The sequence below is a fragment of the Chlorocebus sabaeus genome, chromosome 25 (genome assembly GCF_047675955.1).
Source record: "Chlorocebus sabaeus isolate Y175 chromosome 25, mChlSab1.0.hap1, whole genome shotgun sequence".
Taxonomy (NCBI): domain Eukaryota; kingdom Metazoa; phylum Chordata; class Mammalia; order Primates; family Cercopithecidae; genus Chlorocebus; species Chlorocebus sabaeus.
This window is the reverse complement of record NC_132928.1, coordinates 50629560-50651005: the sequence shown is the minus strand read 5'-3', so window position 1 is coordinate 50651005 and position 21446 is coordinate 50629560. Positions and strand designations below refer to the sequence as shown.

General features: G+C 38.2%; 1 protein-coding gene across 9 annotated transcripts in view; it reads right to left on the bottom strand.

Moving 5' to 3' along the window:
- ABL2 (ABL proto-oncogene 2, non-receptor tyrosine kinase) overlaps nt 1-21446 on the bottom strand; it is a 127113-nt gene that overhangs the window by 38304 nt on the left and 67363 nt on the right. For 3 of the 9 annotated variants that reach the window (XM_007989337.3, XM_007989339.3, XM_007989345.3), the window contains exon 1: nt 2979-3131. The exons of 5 other annotated variants lie outside the window; for them this stretch is intronic. In XM_007989337.3, the coding sequence (XP_007987528.1) occupies nt 2979-3090 (112 nt within the window). In that variant the 5' untranslated portion in view covers nt 3091-3131. Of the gene's footprint in view, nt 1-2978; nt 3132-21446 lie in introns of those variants that run through there. One more of the 9 variants, XM_007989343.3, reaches the window with a different exon arrangement.

The window sequence follows — 21446 nt, the reverse complement described above, 5'->3', positions numbered from 1 at the left end:
CCAAAAAGGTTGGAACCACTGAGGAGATTATTTCACTAGACTCCTGATTTCCATGCTTCCATGCTTGTTCCCTACTGTTTATTCTCAACATACCAGCCATCTGTCAGAGCATAAGTCAGATTGCTACTCCTCCGTTCAAGACTCTTCAAAGGCTCCCCATTTTACAGTAAAAGCTAAAATCCTTAAAGGCCCTGCAAAGTCCTTCACAACTGGTCTTCCCCAGCATCTCCTGCTACTATTCTTCTACCTCATTCTGGCCACTGACATCAATGCTACTGCTTGAACAAAGCAGGCACACTTCTGCCTCAGGACCTTTGCACTGGCTTTTCCTTCTGCCTAAAACACTCTTCCCCATGACATTTCACCAAATGTTACCTTCTTGTTATGGCATTCTCTGATTATTCTGTTTTAAAGTACATCTATTCTTGATAACACTCTCACATCCCCCACTGACTCCTTTCCTGATTTATTTTACCTCCATACCTCTTATTACCACCAAACATATCATATAATTTACTTATTTATTATTATATTCATGTATCTAAGTCTCCCTGCTAAAATGTAAGTTTTATGAGGACTAGGATTTTTGTCTGTTTTGTTCACTGAACAGTGACTCCAGAACAGTGCCTACATATAACAGGCTCTCAAAAAAGATTTGCTGAATGAATGAACTATGTAAACATACTCACAGAGGATGCTCTGAAAGGACAGAATTAACAAAACTCTGGAGTCAGGCAAAGTTTCAGATTTAAAATTAGATAAACATTTAAACTGGATGAACACAGGCCAGGCACAGTAGTTCATGCCTATAAACTCAGCACTTTGAGAAGCCAAGGTGGGAGGATCGCTTGAGGCCAGGAGTTCAAGACCAGCCTGGGCAACATCATGAGACTTCATCACTATAAAAAATTTAAAAATTGGGCCGGGTATGGTGACTCGCACCTGTAATCCCAGCACTTTGGGAGGCCGAGGTGGATCACCTGAGGTCAGGAGTTCAAGACTAGCCTGGCCAACATGGCAAAACCCTGACTGGGCGTGGTGACAGGAGCCTGTAATGCCAACTACTCAGGAGGCTGAGGCAGGAGAACTGCTTGAACCCGGGAGGCAGAGGTTGCAGTGAGCTGAGATCAGACTGCTGCAGTCCAACTTGGGTAACAAAGCAAGACTCAGTCTCAAAAAAAGGAAAAAAGAAAACATTAAATATTGGCTGGGCATACTGGCACACAACTGTAGTCCCAGCTACCCAGGAGGCTGAGGTAGGATTGCCTGAGCCTGGGAGGTTGAGGCTGCAGTGAGCCAAGATCACACCATTGCACTCTGATCTGGGCAACGGAACAAAACCCTGCTTTTAAAAAAAAAAATTAGATTAATAGGAATTCTGCACTGATGACAGTAGAGTGACAGACTGTCAATACTCAAGGACATGTTTATAATAAAGGGGAACTCTGAATCCAAAAGAGGACTCTTAAAGACAAGTCAACTTCCTGAAAGTTGTGTTATCTGACAAAAGGAGAAAACAGAATGAGATCTACAGCACAATTTTATGTAAATTTAAAAGATATATACAGGCCAAACAATATATTTCTGAAATATGCAAAGTAATAACTATAGGATAAAAGTAATTTTTGAGGCCAAAGTACTAAAAGAACCACAACTTAGAAAATAATCCTTTTTATTCCCCATTTCCCTTCTTCCCATCTCTGGTTTTACAGTCTTTCCGGTTGAGTCAAAAGATCTTATTTCCTTCCTTTCTTCCTTCTTCCCACTCCTCTTTTGTTCTCAAACTTAAGGTCAATTTCCTGCACAACCTGTCTGCACAGGATATCCACTTAAACACCATTCTACCCATTAGCACCAAACAAAAGGAAAACTTTTCCAAAGAGAAAAACATCCTAACATTTTTCTGAAGCTAAGAAGGAACATATTTTGAATCATAAAGAGTAAAGGAACTAAATGAGGGGGAACAAGGGATAAAGGCAAAAACAAAAGAAAACAAAAGCCTGTGGGAAGAGCAAGTAAGTGTCACAGTGTTACCCAGTAGCTATAGTCTATGTCACTTTCCTCACTGATTAAGACAGACATGCCTGGATGATTCAGATGTACTGTACACACCCAAATGCAAGTGTGTGGGCTGGGAATGGTTTATTTTTGAACAAAATGAAATGACTACTATAAATTAGGTAACTTAGATATCAAGTTAACTAATCTTCCATTATTCACTGCTATAGAGGTAGATCAGAGACTTAAGATGGGATAAGAGAAGACTGATTTTCACTCATGTAAAGAACCTAGGTAACAGAAATATATTATCACAATTAAGAAAAGGCATTTTTTTTTTCTATTGCTACATTTGCAGGCTACAACAAAAATAAAGCAAAACAGAATAGCCACTTGTACAAAGTAAATTATCATGATTAAAAAAGTTAAAACCCAAAATAATAAAACTCAAACTGAGAAAATTCCTAAGCTTAATGTTTAATTGTATTAAAAACACTTTTCACCAATTAGTCATTCAATAACTTTTATCAGTTTAATTACAAATTTGTCAGGTAGTAATTGGAGAAATTAATATTAAAAATTTTCAGTTTAGGCATTTTCAAGTATTTTATAAACATTTATCTTGTCAGAATTCTATTTTATCTGACTGTATATTCTCTAAGAAGCTAGTAAGTTTTAATAACTTCTTTTAAAAATTATGTAAGGTAAATTATTCAACAGTTTTCAATATAGCTTAAGTTCTTCACATCTGTATCTTACTATTACAAAATATTACATATTATCCATACATTCTTCCATTCAGTAAGTATTTATTGAGATCCTACTATGAGATATTCTCCCAAGAAACCATACAAACTTTCACTGACCAAGAATGAAGACAAAAAACAGTAGTAGGTAAGATGAATTTTTGTGAAATCTTCATTCACACTTGATTAATGTGGTTATCAAGCCTCCCCGAAACTATCAACTCTGAACCATACCTGTCATGTCGGGTAGAGCAGACTCTGAGGCCTCAGTGCACAGGCAGCAAAGTGAAGTGTCCTGATCTCTGCCATAACTATTAGATGGAAGGAGAACTGTCCCAAGGACCATACCTCCGCCCAGAAGCACAAAAGTTAAACTGTTCTGTGTAAAGAGGAAGTCTTAGAATTCCATTCTCTGACAAGCAATACCACATGCATGTGACATTTACTCATGTACTCAGTGGCCAAGAGGGAACCAATAAAATGGTAGAGCATTCACAATTCCCAAAGTGGGTGGAGAGTGACCTAAAGGAACATTTCCAGTAATCCACAAAAGACTGAGTCAGAATGGAGTTACTTCAAAATCTCTGGGAATACTTTTAAAATAGAAGTAAAATAAAAACCAACATACATATGTACAACAAACAGCCTAATAATAAAATAATGTAGAAATTAATACATCTCTATTTTATAGGGAGATGATGAGGTGAGATTATAGAGAAAAGTTTCCTTGGAGAAAACCTGTTTACAATAAAACACGAAATACACTTTTAAAAGAAAGGAAACGCATAACAAGACTCATCTTTACATCACTTAAATAGTTCAAGAAACCACAAAGCCAAAGTCAAAGAAATAGCTGTGATCTGATTCACGAGCACAGAAGCCAAGAAATAACTGCTTTTGCTAATAATTTGGCTCTACAGTGTAATAAAGGTTAAAAACATAGCAATACAGTGTTGAAAACCTTTGAGTGTTAAAAGTTTATTTATTTATTTTTTATTTATTTTTTATTTTTTTGGAGACAGAGTCTCGCTCTGTCGCCCAGGCTAGAGTGCAGAGGTGTGATCTCGGCTCACTGCAATCTCTACCTCCCGGGTTCAAGTAATTCTCCTGCCTCAGCCTCCCAGGTAGCTGGGATTACAGGTGCCCGCCACTACGCCCAGTTAATTTTTTGTATTTTTAGAAGAGACGGGGTTTCACTATGTTGGCCAGGCTGGTCTCAAACTCCTGACCTCGTGATCCACCTGCCTCAGCCCCCCAAAATGCTGGGATTACAGGCGTGAGCCACCATGCCCAGCCTGAGTGTTAAAAGTTTTTAAAGTAAAAAGTCCAATCTTTGTTAATAAACAGGAACAAAGCTAAATAAAATTTAAAAACCTAAAAATGATAGTACTTTGTGAGAATTAAACTAGCAAAACCTACAAATAATAGATGACTTTAATGTATGATCTACATAAATAACATTAAAGAGTGTTTGTAGGCCAGGCACAGCGGCTCACGTCTGCACTCCTGGCACTTTGGGAGGCGGAGGCAGGTGGATCACAAGGTCAGGAGATCCAGACCATCCTGACTAACACGGTGAAACCCTGTCTCTACTAAAAATACAAAAAATCAGCCGGGTATGGTGGTGGGCACCTGTAGTCCCAGCTACTTGGGAGGCTGAGGCAGGAGAATGGTGTGAACCCAGGAGGTGGAGCTTGCAGTGAGTCGAGATCGCGCCACTGCACTCCAGCCTGGGCGACAGTGTGAGACTCTGTCTCAAAAAAAAAAGGGTGTTTAATTGTGTAACTGAGAACTCATTCACTCAATAAATATTTATTAAACACCTAATATGTACCAGCCCGTTCTAGGTCAATAAAAGTAACAGGGTAAGATAATGGGATGACAGGACGGAAACAGCCTTAGAGAAAATTGAAAAATAAAATGGTAACTTAACCTTATTAGAGAAAGAATAACTTTAATGTAGGTAATTATTAACTATTTAAAATAACAAAGCTTATGTTTTCAATAAAATTATCCTTTATAAAGCCAGTAGTTTCAACATCAAGGGACAAATAAAGAGTTAGATGACTAAAGGTAACCACAATTATGACTAAGAATTTCAAATACCAGATTGAATATCTCATTCTCCAGATTATAGAAAAAAATGTATGGGAAAGGACCTTCAACATCCATATGTAGACTCTATACTATATGATTTACTATTTAATCAATAAATCTTCTATTTAAATTACCAATAATTAGTAGTTACATTTTCAATTACTTATATCATAATTTGGAATAAAGAAGAGATAAATGGATAAACAAAAGGTGGCCTATACATATAATGAAATATTATTTAGCCATAAAAAGAATGAAATTTTGATATATGCTACAATGTAGATGGGCCTTGAAAATATGATGCTAAGTGAAATAAGCAAGACATATCAAGGCAAATATTACATAATTCTACTTACATGAAATATTTAGAATTTTTCTAGTTCTGGAAGTCTAGTTCTGCAAATGGGTAGCTATGTAACATTATGAATATATTTAATCCTACTGGACTGTACATCTAGGAATAGTTAAAATAGTACATTCTGTGATACTTTGTCATAATTAAAAATTAAAATTATTAAGGTTTCCAAAGGCCTTTTGTTATAGCTATCAGTATTTACCATATTTGAAATTAAACCTGAAATTTTTACTGAGAAATTTGAATATATATTAATTCTAAAATAACAATAAACCCATTACGTTAATAACATATTTTTACTTAAAAATAAGTACTTTTCAAAAGAGAATTAAGAGTTTTTTCAAATCTCTAATAGGTTGAGGTAGGAAAGTGCATTACTTTAATGAACGTGACAAACTAAGGCCAGAAGCAAAAGAAGAATCTAAGCAAAGATGAGGACGAGCGGGGGCATTCTGAGTAGAGAATGTAGCAAGTGCAATGCAAAAACCCTGAGGTAGGAAAAGAACCTGGTATGTACAGGAAATAAGAAGTGTGGCTACTGTTAAGGAAGTCAGAAGATGAGCATGAAACAAAGTAAGGTAGACAGGGGCTGACCAAATCAAGTGCTTAAGGATTTAGGATTCTATTCCAAGTACAATGGAAATCCAGTGACCAGTTTTAAGCAGGGTGGCCACATGGTCTGATCTTTTTTTTTTTTTTTTTTTTTGACAGGGTCTTGCTCTGTCTCCCAGGCTGGAGTACAGTGGCATGATCTTGGCTCACTGCACCCTCCACCTCCCAGGTTCAAGTGATAATCCTGCCTCAGCCTCCTGAGTAGCTGGGATTACAAGGTGTGCACCACCATGCCTGACTAATTTTTGTATTTTTAGCAGAGACGGGGTTTTGCCATGTTGGCCAGGCTGCTGATTTCCATTTTTTAAAAGACCATTATTACATGAAAAAAAAAAAAAAATGAATTACATTGAGAACCAAATGAGAAGCAGAAAACTATGCAGAAGTTCAGCAATGGGATCATGTCGGCTAAGAATAGGATGGTGGCAGTGGAGACACAGAAAAGTGGAAGTACTTAACGATATGGTTTGAAGAGGGAATCAATAGGGCTTAAAGATTACTTGGATATAACATAAGAGAGGAGGAGAAAATAAACAAAGGCTGCCAGGTTTTAGGCTTTACTGTAACTGGGGAGGTGGCCATGTAATTCACTCAGAAGCAGCAGTAGTACAGGTTGAGTATACCTTATCCAAAACGCTTGAGACCTGAATGTTTCAGGTTTTAAATTTTTTCAGATTTTGGAATATTTGCATATATATAATGAGATATCTTGGGTTTGAGACCCAAGTGATATGGTTTGGCTGTGTCCCTACCCAAAATCTCATGTTGAATTGTAATCCCCATAAATCCCTACGTGTCAAGGGCGGGACCAGGCGGAGGTAATCGGATCATGGGGGCATTTTCCCCCATGCTGTTCTCGCGACAGTGTGTCTCACAAGATGTGACGATTTTTATAAACATCTGGCATTTCCTCTGCTTGTACTCACTAAATCCTGCCACCCTGTGAGGAAGGTGCCTGCTTCTCCTTTGCCTTCTGCCATGAGGAAAAAGGAAAGGAAAAAGATGTATCACCGCAAAATATGTCTCTGACATAAAAATTATTTTTGAGCCTAAAGTAATGAATAGGGGAAAATCTCCCCATATCCTCTTGCTTTTCTACCTAAATACAGGATACAAATTTTCCTTTACTGGTGACAACTATAGACTCTTATCAGCCCAGAGATGGCCTGAGCCTGGGAGGCTGAGGGTGTAATGAGCCAAGATCACGCCACTGCACTCCAGCCCACATGAGAGAGCCAGATCCTGTCTTAGAAAAAAAAAAAAAAAAAGTAAAAAAAGTAGGCAAAGATCATGAACAGACATTTTCCAAAAAACGACATATAAGTGGCTTACAAACATATGAATAAATGGTCAAATCACTAATCAAAGAAATGCAAATGAAAACCACAGTAAGACATAATCTTGCACCAGTCAAAATGGCCATTATTTAAAAAAAACAAAAACAAAAAACCAACAGATGTTGGCAAGGACGCAGAGAAAAGGGAACACTCATTTACTGTTGGTGGAAATGTAAGTTAGCACAACCTCTATGGAAAATAAAGAGATTTCTCAAAGAACTACAAGTAGAACTATATTTCCAGCAATCCCACTACTGGATCCACCCAAAGGAAAAGAAATCATTCTATCAAAAAGACACTTGCACTCCATGTATTTATTGCAGCACTATTCACAATAGCAAAATCATGGAATTAACCTAAATGCCCATCAATAGATGACTGGATTTTTTAAAATATGGTACAGATATACCACAGAATACTACTTAGCCATAAAGAAGAATAAAATCATGTATTTTGCAGCAACACAGTTGGAACTAGAGGTCATTATCCTAAGTGAAATGACTCAAAAACAGAAAGCCAAAACCCCTATGTTCTCATTGTAAGTGGAGCTAAACAATGGGTACACATGGACCTACAGAATGGAATAATATATTTTGGAGACTGTAAAAGGTGGAATACTACCTATTGGGTCCCACGTCATGTATGCTATTCAGGTGATGGTTATACTAGAAGCCCAGACTTCACCACTAGACAATATGCCCATGGAAGAACTGCACTTGTACCCTCCAAATCTATAAACTTTTTTTAAAAAAGCAATAGAGGGGCCTCAACTTTTGCAAGACTAACTCTCTTTAGGTTAGTCAATAATAGTATAAGTACATGTTGTTTTATTATTCTTTGCTTTACTGTGCTTTGCAGATGCTGTGTTTTTCACAAATTGAAGGTTTGTGGCAACCCTGCATTGAGCAAGTCTATCGGCACCATTTTTCTTTTCTTTTTTCTTTTTCTTTTTCTTTTTTTTTTGAGACAAAGTCTCACTCTATTGCCCAGGCTGGAGTGCAGTGGTGTGATCTCAGCTCACTGCAACCTCCACCTCTCAGGTTCAAGCAATCCTCCAGCCTTAGCCTCCTGAGTAGCTGGGACCACACACGTGGGCCACCACCCCCGGCTAATTTTTGTTTTTTTTTGTAGAGAAGTGGCTTCACCACGTTCGAGACCAGGCTGGTCTCGAACTCCTAGCTGAAAGTGATCTGCCCACTTCGGCCTCCCAAAGTGCTGGTATTAGAGGTGTGAACCACCGCACCTGGCCAGCACCATTTTTCCATCAAGTGCTCACTTCATGCTTCTGTGTCACCTTGTGGTAATTCTCACAATATTTCAAATTTTTTCATTGTTATCATATTTATTATGGTGATCTGTGATTAGTGACCTTTGACTACTGTCATTGTTTTGGGGTGCCACAAACTGCGCCATATGAGACAGTAAAATTAATCATGACCACTCCACTGATGAGCTGTTTCCCTGTCTCACTCCCTCTCCTCAAGTCTCCTTACTCCCTGAGACACAACAATATTAAAAATAGGCCAAAACTGGGCGCAGTGGCTTACACCTGTAATCTCAGCACTTTGGGAGGCTGAGGTGGACGGATCACAAGGTCAGGAGTTCGAGACCAGACTGGCCAACATGGTGAAACCCCATTTCTACTGAAAATATAAAAATGAGCTGGGCGTGGTGGCACATACCTGTAATCTCAGCTACTCAGGAGGCTGAGGCAGTAGAATTGCTTGAACCTGGGAGGCAGAGGTTGCAGTGAGCTGAGATCACTGCACCGCACTCCAACCTAGGCAACAGAGCAAGACTCCGTTTTGGGGGGAAAAAAAAAAAAAAAAAGTAAAAAAGAAAAGAAATTAGACCAATTTATAATGGCCTCTAAGTGTTCCAGTGAAAGGAAGAGTTGCATGTCTCTAACTTTAAACCAAAAAGTAGAAAGGAATAAGTTCAGTGGGCCAGAATGTCAAAAGTTGAGATAGGCTAAAAAACGATATCTCTCGTACAAGTTAGCCAAGTTATGAATGCAAAGGAAAAGTTCCTGAAGAAAATTAAAAGTGCTACTCTAGTAAACCCAAACATGTTAAGAAAGTGAAACAACAGCCTTATTGCTGATAATGGAGAAAATCTGAGTGGTCTGCAAACCAGCCACAATATTGCCTTAAACCAAAGCCTAATCCAAAGCAAGGCCCCAACTCTCTTCAATTCTGTGAAGGCTGAGAGGTAAGGAAGCTGCAGAAGAAAAGTTTGAAGCTAGCAGAGGTTGTTTCATGAGATTTGAGGAAAAGAAGCCATCTCCTTAACACAAAAGTGCAAGGTGAAGCAGCAAGTGCTGATATAGAAGCTGCAGCAAATAAGAAAATCTAGCTAAGATCACTGATGAATGTGGCCACACTAAACTACAGATTTTCAGTGTAGATGAAACATCCTTCAATTGGAATAAGATGACATCTAGGACTTTCATAGCTAGAGAGGAGAATGTCTAGCTTCAAGGACAGGTTGATTCTCTGGTTAGGGGTGAATGTTGCTGGTGACTTTAAACTGAAGTCAATGCTCATTTACCATTTTGAAAATCTTAGGACCTTTAAGAGTTACACTAAATCTACTCCACTTACGCTCTATAAATGGAACAACGAAGCCTGGATAAGAGCACATCCATGTACAGCATGGTTTAGTGAATATTTTAAGCCCACTGTTGAGACCTACAGCTTAGAATAAAAAAGATTCCTTTCCAAATATTACTGCTTATTGATAATGCACTTGGTCACCTGGTACATTTAATGAAACGTTGTTTTCATACCTGTGAACATGACATCCATTCTGCAGTCCATAAATCAAGAAGTAATTTCAACTTTCAAGTCTTATTACTTAGGAAATACATTTTGGGCCAGGCATGGTATCTCATGCCTGCAATCCCAGTACTTTGGGAGGCTGGGGTGGGAGGGCTGCTTTAGGCCAGGAGTTCAAGACCAGCTTGGGCAACATAATGAGACCCCATCTACACCCAAAAAAAAAAAAAAATTTTTTTTTTTTTTTTTTTTTAATTATCCAGGCATGGTGGCACACACCTGTAGTCCCAACTATTAGGGAGGCTGAGGTGGGAGGATCACTTGAGTCCAGGAGGTCAAAACTGCAGTGAGCCATGGTACACTGCACTCCAGCCTGGGCAGCAAAGCAAGACCCCATTTCAAAAATGAAACAAAACATTTTGTACAGTAACAGCTGCCATAATGAGTTCTCTGATGGATCTGTTAAAATAAATTGAGAATCTTTTAGAAAGGATCTACCATTCTAGATGCCATTAAGAGCATTCATCATTCATGGGAAGAGGTCAAAATAGCAACATTAAGAGGAGTTTGGAATAAGCTGATTCCAATCCTCATGCGTAACTTTGAGGAGTTCAAGACTCCAGGGGAGAAAGGCATTGCAGATGTGGTGGAAAAGGCAAGAGAACTAGAATTACAAGTGGAGTCTGAAGATGTGACTCAATTGTTGCAATCTCATGACAAAACCTGAACGGATGAGGAGTGGCTTCTTGTGAGTGGGCAGAGAAAGTGGTTTCGTGAGATGGAATCTACTCCTGGTGAAGATGCTGGGAATACTGTTGAATTATGACAAAGAATTTAGACTATTACATAAACTTAGTTCACAGCAGCAGGATTTGAGAGGATTGACTCTAATTTTCAAAGAAGTTTTACTGTAGGTAAAATGCTATCAAAAAGCACTGCATTCTACAGAGAAATCGTTCATGAAAGAAAGTGTCAATGGATTTGGTAAACTTCATTGTTGTCTTATTTTAAGAAATTGCCACAGCCACCCCAACTTCCCAACTTTCAGCAACCACCACCCCGATCTCAGCAGCCATCAATGTTGGGGCCAGGCCTTCCACCAAAAAAACAACTTGCTAAAGTCTTAGATGATCATCAGCATTTTTTAGCAATAAAGTATTCTTTAATTAAGGCATGTCCTTTTTTAATAGACATAATGCTAATTACATACTTGGTAGACCACAGTATAGCACAAACACGACTTTTATATGCACTGGGAAACAAAAAAAAAAAAAAATTGTTTGACTCATTTTATGGTGCTACTCACTTCACTGCAGTGGTGTGAAACCAAACTTGTAATATCTCCAAGGTATGACTATAGTTAAAGAGGATAGTTCCCTACCTCTCATACGCTCACATTCACAAAAAATCAAGATGGTATTTTAATCACAACTATGCTTATTCTCCCCCTCTGTGTATTCAAATCCTGTATTTCTTTCAAGGTATAGTTTCAGTTCCCAGATTCTCCTTGAACCTGACCTCTGGTCATTTTAGATCAAGTAATCTCTTCCTTTGCCTAAGCTCAAAGCACCCATTGCCTAAAATAGCAATTGTTATACTCATATGGGACATCCTCTATACTATATTTACTATAATTTATACACCCTGTTTTTATGTATTTTTTTCTCAAGTTTCTATAGGTACAGAATGAATGCTTCCAATGAAGTCAGCAAAGTGCTTTGCTAATAATTGACAAAAAAAGGATTAACTCATTTAAAAAATTCAGTACATGAGACTTCTTGCCACAAAAAGTAAAAGCTATAACAGCATTTTTCTCTTTTTCTACATCAATGTTTCTCAACCTTTTTTTTCATAACCATTACTCCATGGAATAAAATTAAATTTAAGTAAATATAATTCATTGATTTTAATTCAATTTCTCCCTAACAAGAGAAATTAAATGCTGAAACGATAAAATTTTTTAGCGTAGCATTGAGCTTTGGAGTATCACAAACCATTGTAAATATCTAAGTTGTTATCACCCCCGTTGAAAATGCATGCTCTATACCTATCCAAACCATACACTTGAAGGTTCAAACAGGATGCATTTGCTCCTGGTAGAGTAGGAGCCTTTTCTGATTATATAACCATAGATATCAACCTAGTGGATTCTAAGTCTTCTATTACAGATAAAGGAAGAGCACATTTTTCTAAGCAGAAAAAAACAATATAAACAAAGACATGGTAGGGAAAGGTAGTCCAAATTCAAGGCCAGATCAAGATGTGGAAACCTGGGTAGGCTAATAATTAATACTTCTTCAAAACAATACCAATGTGTGTTCAACATTTACTCAGGGAGAAGCCTGAAGTTTACATTATACCTCTGCTCCGGTTCTGAAGAATTCACCTTTGTCCCTAACTTGGAGTCTTGACTCAGCTAAAAGCCCTGCAGTTAATCAGAATTACTGACCTCAGGTGTCAGTTTGGCATGTCCTTTGGTGGTCTCACACACTAGCCCAAACTGCTTATGAAAATATTTCCCAAAGCTACATACTTTCTCTGAGAGTATTTTTAGTAAATCATTTCTTCACCTTGTTACATTTCCTGTGAACCTTCAGAAACCAACTCCCTGAAGAGGAGCTCAGGTGGTACAGTCCTTAATCCAGCTCACTGAGTTTTTTGCATGATGAATATGGCCTGATTAGAGAGATGACTGCATGTGTTTGTGTGCGTACGTGCGTGTGTGTGTGTAAGTAAATAAGGTGAAATATATGTGGGCCAAATGACATGATCTTGACATTCAGACCAAAGAATTCAGACTTATCACAGTAAGCAATAAGAAATCATTCTAGGTTCGTGAGTAGTAGTAGCACAATGTGCTGTTTAAACAATACTGATCTATAAGACTTCTCAGAGACCACCTGAAGTTGCAGAGAATAACTAAAAGTCTGCTGCAGAAAACTAAGGTGAGATGATAAGGGCCTGGCCACAGAATGGAGAACAGACAGATTCAAGAAATATTTTGGAGAAGGGATTTGATAATTATCTGGAAATAAAGAATATAGGAAAGGAAACAAATATTAAATTTCTGGTTTGGAGCAAAAAGAATATAAAGTAACACCCAGATATCAAAGAAAGAGTTGCAAGAACAAGACTAGAATGTAAGTGAGGTATTTCCATTAAGGATACAAATTCAGAAGTACTAAACATCGCTCAACATTTTACAGAAAAAAAAAAGTTATTAGCATTCAAAAACATTTTTATCAATGAAAAGAGTGGCAATAATTATAAGATTTTATACTCAACTTCTGAAATACTTTCTAATCCAGAAGAATACATTTCTGGATGGTGCCGGATAACAGAAATTTCTAACCTCATTACTCTTTCCTGTTCATTTCATGTATCCTCCCTAGGTGAAGTCATTCACACCCAATTCTTTTAATTATAAACTCTAGGCTACTGGTTCCTGTATTAGTTTTCCGCAGCTGCTATAACCATATACTAGATGGCTTAACCTGACAGAAATGCATTCTCTCATAGTTTGGGAGGCCAGAAGTCTGAAATGAGCAACACTGGGACAAAATAAAGGTGTCAGTGGGAGACTCCAAGGAGAATCCATTTCTTGCCCCTTCCAGCTTCTAGTGGCTGCTAATATTCTTTGGCTTGTAATCCCTCCAATCGTCAAGGCCAGGATCTTCAAATCTCTCACTGTTCCAGGTTCACATTGCCTTCTCCTATGCATGTGTGAAATCTCCCTCTGTCATACGTGATGGCAGCATTTAGGGTTCAACTCAATAATCCAGGATAAGCTCCCTATCACATGTAAAGACCACAAATTTCCCCCACCCCCAACTTTATTTTTGCCATGAGAGGTAATATTCATAGGTTCCACGGATTAGTACATGGATCTTTTGAGGGGGTACTTTTCAACCTACCATAGCTCCCAAATGTCACCAGCCCAGAACACTTTCCTGATTAACAGATTGCTTGATTCCTATAGCCTATGGATAAGTAGGTACTTTTGGATATCCTAAAGGCAACAAAAATCCATTTTGTTCCTACTCCTGGTTTATTTCTCTTCTGTTTTATGCACATGTACATGTGTGTGTTTTGTTGCTAATGGCATATCCAGGCATCCAACCCAGAAACATCAAGATCATTCTAGAGTCCTCTTTCTTCCCTAATTCGCTCTATAAGTATATCCTATGAATCATACCTCTTAAATGTCTCTCAAATCCATCCATTCCTCTTCATTTTGTACCACTATCTTAATTCAGCTCCTCATTATTTCCTTGCCTGAACTGCTACAATATTCATCTATCACATTATGGCCAAAAAGCAACTGCCCAAAAGTATAAATAATCCCCACAAGTTTCCCAAGTCAAATAGCAAAGTTTTCGAAGTTTAAATACTTCAGAAATTTATTCCAAGGAGTTTTTAATTTTTAAATGTTACACTTAATTATGTGTTGGTCTCTATGAAAGAGATGTTCCACATCTCCTCTCTCCTCACCCAGCTCTTCATTCTTCTCACAAGGATCAATCAGGATCTTGTCTTTCGAATCTATCCTCAAGGAAATAGAGGACTTGCTATAATTTATTATATTCGGAAACTGACTGAGCCACATATTGTGTCTACTGTGTCTTCCTCCTGCCTCTTATTAGAAGTATGGCCCTTTCATGCAATTAGAAAGCTAAGATCTCCAATTCGGTCCTAACCAATTATGTTTCTTCACTGGGGCTTGAGGCCAAACCTACTGCTGATGATGATAGAAAGTGTAATTCTGCCTTGCTTAGTACCATGTGCAGATTTCATTCTTGAAACAGAATACTGGCTGAAGGACTGACCTAGGGTAGAACATAGGAATTCTTGTGTTCTGGCCAAAAGAACCTCTTAATATCATCTCCTTAACAGCATCCCTTCTCATTATTTATTAGATTATTATTTGCCTTATTAAAGGTATAGTTGTTCTCAGATAATTATTACAGTATTCACATTTGGGAAAGACTCATCTTTAAATAGCTGTTAGCATTTGACAGTATAATCACGGATTTTCCTCTGTATTTAATTACTGTACCTTGCACATAGCAGCCCCAAGTACTTTTGATATACTGTAATTTATAACATCATTACCTACAGTCTTATCCTGAAAGACAGGCATTATTATCATAACTTACAAATACTTGGAAATGTCAATTAACTTGTTCAAGTCCCAGAGCTAGTTGGTGAAACCAGGATTCGAAACCCTAGGTCTTTTCTAATTCCAAAGCCCACGCTCTTTTCACTATACCAGGCTGCCTCTCTAATGCAATAGAGAGTGGTACAAAAAGAACTGAAAAACTCCTTTTCTTATCTTCTGGTGAAGACTTTGAAAACAGCCAGGCCCCAAAGTGGGCTGATCTTGATTCCTCTGCCTATACATGTGATGACATTTAAGAGTTAAACCTTAGAGACTAATCGGAATGATGTGCATGTGCTTACCAAACAATCCATTTCATCAAAGGAAACTGGAAATGTCTGCCATTTACTCCCAGCAACAGAGTAATCACAACTTTTTCCAAAGTGGATACACAATGACTCAGAAAATAGCTTTTAAAATTTATACAGCTCGGCTGGGCGCAGTGGCTCACACATGTAATCCCAGCACTTTGGGAGGCCGAGGCACGCAGATTACCTGAGATCAGGAGTTTGAGACCAGCCTGGCCAATGTGGCGAAACCCTGTCTCTATTAAAAATACAAAAAAATTAGCCAGGCGTGGTGGCATGCGCCTTTAGTCCCAGCTACTCGGGAGGCTGAGGCATGAGAATCACTTGAACCCAGGTGGAGGAGGTTGCAATGAGCCAAGATCGGGCCACTGACTGCACTCCAGTCTGGGAGACAGAGCGAGACTCCATCTCAATTAAAAAAAAAAAAATTTATACAGCTCATGCCAGAACTTAGAATCCATCCAAAAAAAATGTAACTTTCTCTCTAGTGGACAATTTCCATCTCTTCTTGGAAGTACCTTATTTAGACCAAAAATTGAATAGACAGTGTCCTTCCCTTTGGTTTCTCCTCAGAAAAAAGGATGAACTGAACAAAAATCTTCCCCAATATATGGCTCACCTCACAAACATCTCACCAAAAAAGACAATGTATGTGTGGTTATTCATTAGGAAATATTTCTTATAAAGTTTCCCTAACCTTATTCTTTCAGCACACCTGTCACTGCACTATAGATAATGTACTAATGTAACAAGCTTTTCATATGATGTTAAAAACAAAAACAAAAACAAAACAGGTTTTTCTTGTTTCAGACCTGCAGAGCTAGTCCTCCAATATTTAAGAAGAGGTATGTCTATATGTATATACACTCCCTATATATATTTGGGTAATGGCTGCAAGCCATTTCCTGCTGGCTGAATTCAAATTGCCTTAACCAAGAGAAACAAAGCACCTATTCACTACTCTTATTTCAGCAGCTACTGGCTACCCAAAGCAATAGAATTCTGATCGTCCATACAGAATGAGTGTTAGAAGTAAGAAGGAAAAAACCATACTTCAAATTACAAAATTTTGGTTTAGGACACACTAATATAGTTTTGTTGTTGCTCAAATAATCTATAAAAGCATGCTCAGGATTCGGTCCCTGTGCTTTCACTGCTGAACACCATTTTTCTCCAGCTTCAAGCAAGACTATCACAAAAGTTACAAAAGCACTGGAAAATTTTCATTACATATTTTAGTTAATAAAACTCTACTAGGCCAGGCACGGTGACTCACACCTGTAATCCCAGCACTTTGGGAGCCAAGGAGGATGGATCACTTGAGGCCAGGAGTTCAAAGACCATCCTGGTCAAAATGACGAAACCCTGTCTCTATTAAAAACACAAAAAAATTAGCTGGGCATGGTGGCGGCACCTGTAGTCCAAGTCATTTGGAAAGTTGACACAGGAGAACTGCGTGAACCAGGGAAACAGAAGCTGCAGTGAGCCGAGATGGCACCACTGCACTCCAGCTTGGGCAACAGAGTGAGATTCTGTCTCTAAATAAATAAATAAATAAATATGCTCTGTCAGTATCAAACAGTGAATGACGCATAATAAAATTCACTGTTATCACTGGCTTAATTTATGAGAGGTGAAAATCATGGGGCAGTAAAAACTCTGCTTTAACTCCACCACCACTACCAATACAGGTTGAGTATTCTTAATCCAAAAACCTAAAATGCTCCAAAATCTGAAACTTTCTGTGGACATGACACTCAAGGAAAATGTTCACTGTAGCATTTAGGATTTTCGATATTCAAATTAGGGATACTGTCTGGGCACGGTCACACCTATAATCCCAGAACTTCGGGAGGCTGAGGCAAGCAGATCACGTGAGGTCAGGAGTTCAAGACCAGCCTGGCCAACATGGTGAAACCCTGGTCTCTACTAAAAATACAAAAACTTAGCTGGACGTGATGGCGTGTGTCTGTAATCTCAGCTACTCGGGAGGCTGAGGCAGGAAAAATCACTTGAACCCAGGAGGCAGAGGTTGCAGTAAGCCAACATCATGCCACTGCACTCCAGGCTGGGTGACAGAGGAAGACTCTGTCTCCAAAAAAAAAAAAAAATAGGGATACTGAACTGGCATGCAAATATTCCAAAATCTGAAACACATCCAAAATTCGAAACATTTTTGGTCCCAAGATTTCAAATAAGGGATACTTAACCTGTAATGTCTTTCCAGTGCACTAGCCCATTGATCAGGTAGGAAGGAAAGACCCTTTAAAGTTATTCAAAAGACCATCTTTTTTTTTTTTTTAGACAGAGTCTGCCTCTGTTGTCCAGGCTGGAGTGCAATGGTGAAATCAAGGCTCACTGCAGCCTCAAACTCGTGGCCTCAAGCGATCCTCCTGCATCAGTCTCCCAAAGTGCTGGGATAACAGGCATGAGGCACTGCACCTGGCCCAAATTACAGACTTTTTAAGCGTAGGAGCTACTAGCATTTCTTCACCAGGATAGCTGGGCCCAGGCTAAAAGAGGAATGACTTTGTGTATTTAAACCATCTCAAAACTATGGCTCATTTCAATTTTCTTTTTCAGTTTTGCTAGATTTCCACTGATTCTATCTTGATGGCAGAAGGGCGGAATATGGTGTTCACAAATAAAAGGAGATTATAGGAGAGTCTAGGAAAGGATATAAATCAGACATCAGATTTCTTCCTGAATGCTTAGCCAGATTGTGAGGACTAGGATTGGGGACAGGAAAGAACAGGCAAAAGGTAGAGAAAAGCAATGAGATACTAACTCCACAACAGGAAAAATTAAATTCTGGACTTTTGAGCACAATATCCAAGAGCAATTTAGAAGATAGAGAATGGGAGATAAATAACACATAACAGGTGTTGAAAACTTGGTTATATAAACCAGGTGCTTTACATATATTACCATGAATCCTCATGTTAACTCTGCTAAAAAGGTTATATTATCCCATTTCGCAGATGAACAGACCATGTGGTAAGGTGTAGAAATACAATTCTGGAATAGGATTTGGAATTCTGCCTCCTGTTTCACAGATCAATTGTCTTGGACTATCAAAACCAGAAAGTTTAAGGGACCCCCACAACCACCTGATTGTCTCTCTGCACTTAATGCAGTGAAACGGCCTCCAACCTAAGGCTAGAAATGAGTGACTAACAGCCTTTTCCATGATGAGGGAGTGGATGGTGAAGAATGAATTTAAGAAAAGATAAAGCCAGACAAGGGTAGCACACACACACAAAAGGAACAATATTCCTTATGAATATAGATGCAAAAGTCCTCAATAAATTATTTAATACTAGCAAACCAAATCTAGCAGGTTAATAAGATTACTTGCTATACCAACTGTGATTTGTCCCTAGAGTGCAAGGTTAGTTCAACATATGCAAATCAATATATAATATAGCATATTAACAGAAAAAAATCATTATCTCAATATAGCCCCTACTCTTATTATGTGGGGGAAAATTTAAAGCATGTATTCCTGATTTGAATATGTAATTTCTAGTTTTTAAAGAGATGGTTAAGAGTCATGCCTTGTAAAACTCTTTCCAGTTGTGCTTAATGAGAATATAATAATATCATCTCCCATTTATTGAGTACCTAACACATGTAAAGTGTGAAGCAATATGAAATTCATTTAATTATAATAGCTGCATGGCAGCTGTTACATGAGTATAAATCAGCAGTAGAGCATGGTGGTTAAGAACACAGATGCTAGAGCCAGAGTCCCTGGGTCTGAATCCTAATTCTACCACTTACTACATCTGTGATCAAGTTAAGACCACTTCTTCAGTTTCCTCATCTAAAAGTGAACAGTATAACAATACTAACTCTAACAGAAATGACATAACAATTAAAGGCATAATTACAACTAAAGATCATAAAACAAAATAAAAACAAGGGCTCTATAAATGTTGGTTTATTTTATTGATGAAGATGAAAAGATTAGGTAGGAGTATATACCAGACCTTATCTTCAGACCTTAACAATGAAGTTTCTGCCTTTTCTAACTATAAGACTGCACTGGATACTTGGATGTAACCTAGATTCAATTTAATGTGAATAAAATACATGCTCTAAGTACAGTTAATCTCTTTAATCTGTAATCCTTAGAACCTGTGGTCTAAGGTCAATCAGTTTTCCAATTCATAAAGAGGGTGTACACTATTGCTCCACAAGCAATGTAACACATAGTAAAATAGTCACAGAACACATGAAGATTATCACAGCTTGCTGGTGAAGGAATAAGTAGTCCTAGTCAGCATACTGGCTCAAATATACTGACATCATTCCATAAACTATCAGCAACAGCTGTTTATGATGGGATTTCTGGTTCAGCTGATTTGTTGATTTTCTGACCATGAATTTAAGAGATACATCTGTTTAACAAAGAGCTAGAAAATATGGTAGCCTGTCACTTCAAAATGTGTCATTTTTGGTTGTTTTTGAAACTATCATTACCTTGAAGACTTCCTAAAATTCTGATTAATAGCCATGGGCTGCTACATTGATTTATACTTGACCAATATAGATTAATACAGAATTTTGTTACTCTCTCAAATAATATGGGTTTAAATGATGTAATGAAGTACAGGCTTTCCTGAAACTGCTTATATTAATACAAAATGATGTCTTATAAAAATACTTGTATACTTACACGTATAACTTGTATATATAACCTATATAACATATATAGGCTGGGTGTGGGGCCTCATGCCTGTAATCCCAGCACTTTGGGAGGCCAAGGCAGGCGTATGAACCGAGGTCAGGAGTTCGAGACTGGCCTGGCCAACATGGTGAAACCCCATCTCTACTAAAAATACAAAAATTAGCAGGGTGTGATGGCATGCACTTGTAGACCCAGCTACAGGGGAGGCTGAGGCAGGAGAATTGCTTGAACCCGGGAGGCGGAGGTTACAGTGAGCCAAGATGGCACCACTGCACTCCAGCCTGGGTGACAGAGTGAGACTCCACCTCAAAAACCAAAACAAAAACATATATAACTTGTATTTTTATATATATATCTTATATACCATACTTATATATAACTTACATAATATTCATACAACTATTAATACTCATAAATATTAAGTATCTACTTCAGCCAGGGGTGGTGGCTTACATCTGCTATCCCAATTATTTCGGAGGCTGAGGTAGGAGGATCACCCGAGCCCAGGAGTTCAAGACCAGCCTGGGCAACACAGTGAGACCCCCATCTCTAAAAATAAAATACATTTTAAAATAAAAAATAAAACCTTTTTTTAAAGTATGTACTTCTACATCATTCCTATATATCAAAATGCCACTTAAGTTGGAATTCCAAACTTTTGGAACAAATATAAGTGTATAATTATTAGATTAGTATGTATATAATTAATACATATCTAAATTATCTAATTCTCATAATAATCCTATCAGGTAAATAACTTGTCCAAGATTGTACAGATTTGCTCCAATTTCCTTCATCTTCCTTATATGCTATATTTTATGATAAAAATTCATGTTTGACATACTGAGATACGAGTCTTTTAAAAATATCTTAGTTATATTCTTAATAATAAAACAAACATTATGTACCATATACGATGATTTACAATTTTCCAAATGTAATCATTTAATCCAGAGTTTTTCAACCACAACACTATTGACATTTGGAGCCAAATAATTCTGTGTGGTGAGGTAGGGGGGAGGTGGGGGGTCATAAAAAGATGCTCAACAGCCATTAAGAAAATATAGCCGGGGCGGTGGCTCAAGCCTGTAATCCCAGCACTTTAGGAGGCTGAGACGGGCGGATCACGAGGTCAGGAGATCGAGACCATCCTGGCTAACACGGTGAAATCCCGTCTCTACTAAAAAATACAAAAAACTAGCCGGGCGACCTGGCGGGCGCCTGTAGTCCCAGCTACTTGGGAGGCTGAGGCAGGAGAATGGTGTAAACCCAGGAGGCAGAGCTTGCAGTGAGCTGAGATCCGGCCACTGCACTCCAGCCTGGGCGGCAGAGCGAGACTCCGTCTTAAAAAAAAAAAAAAAAAAA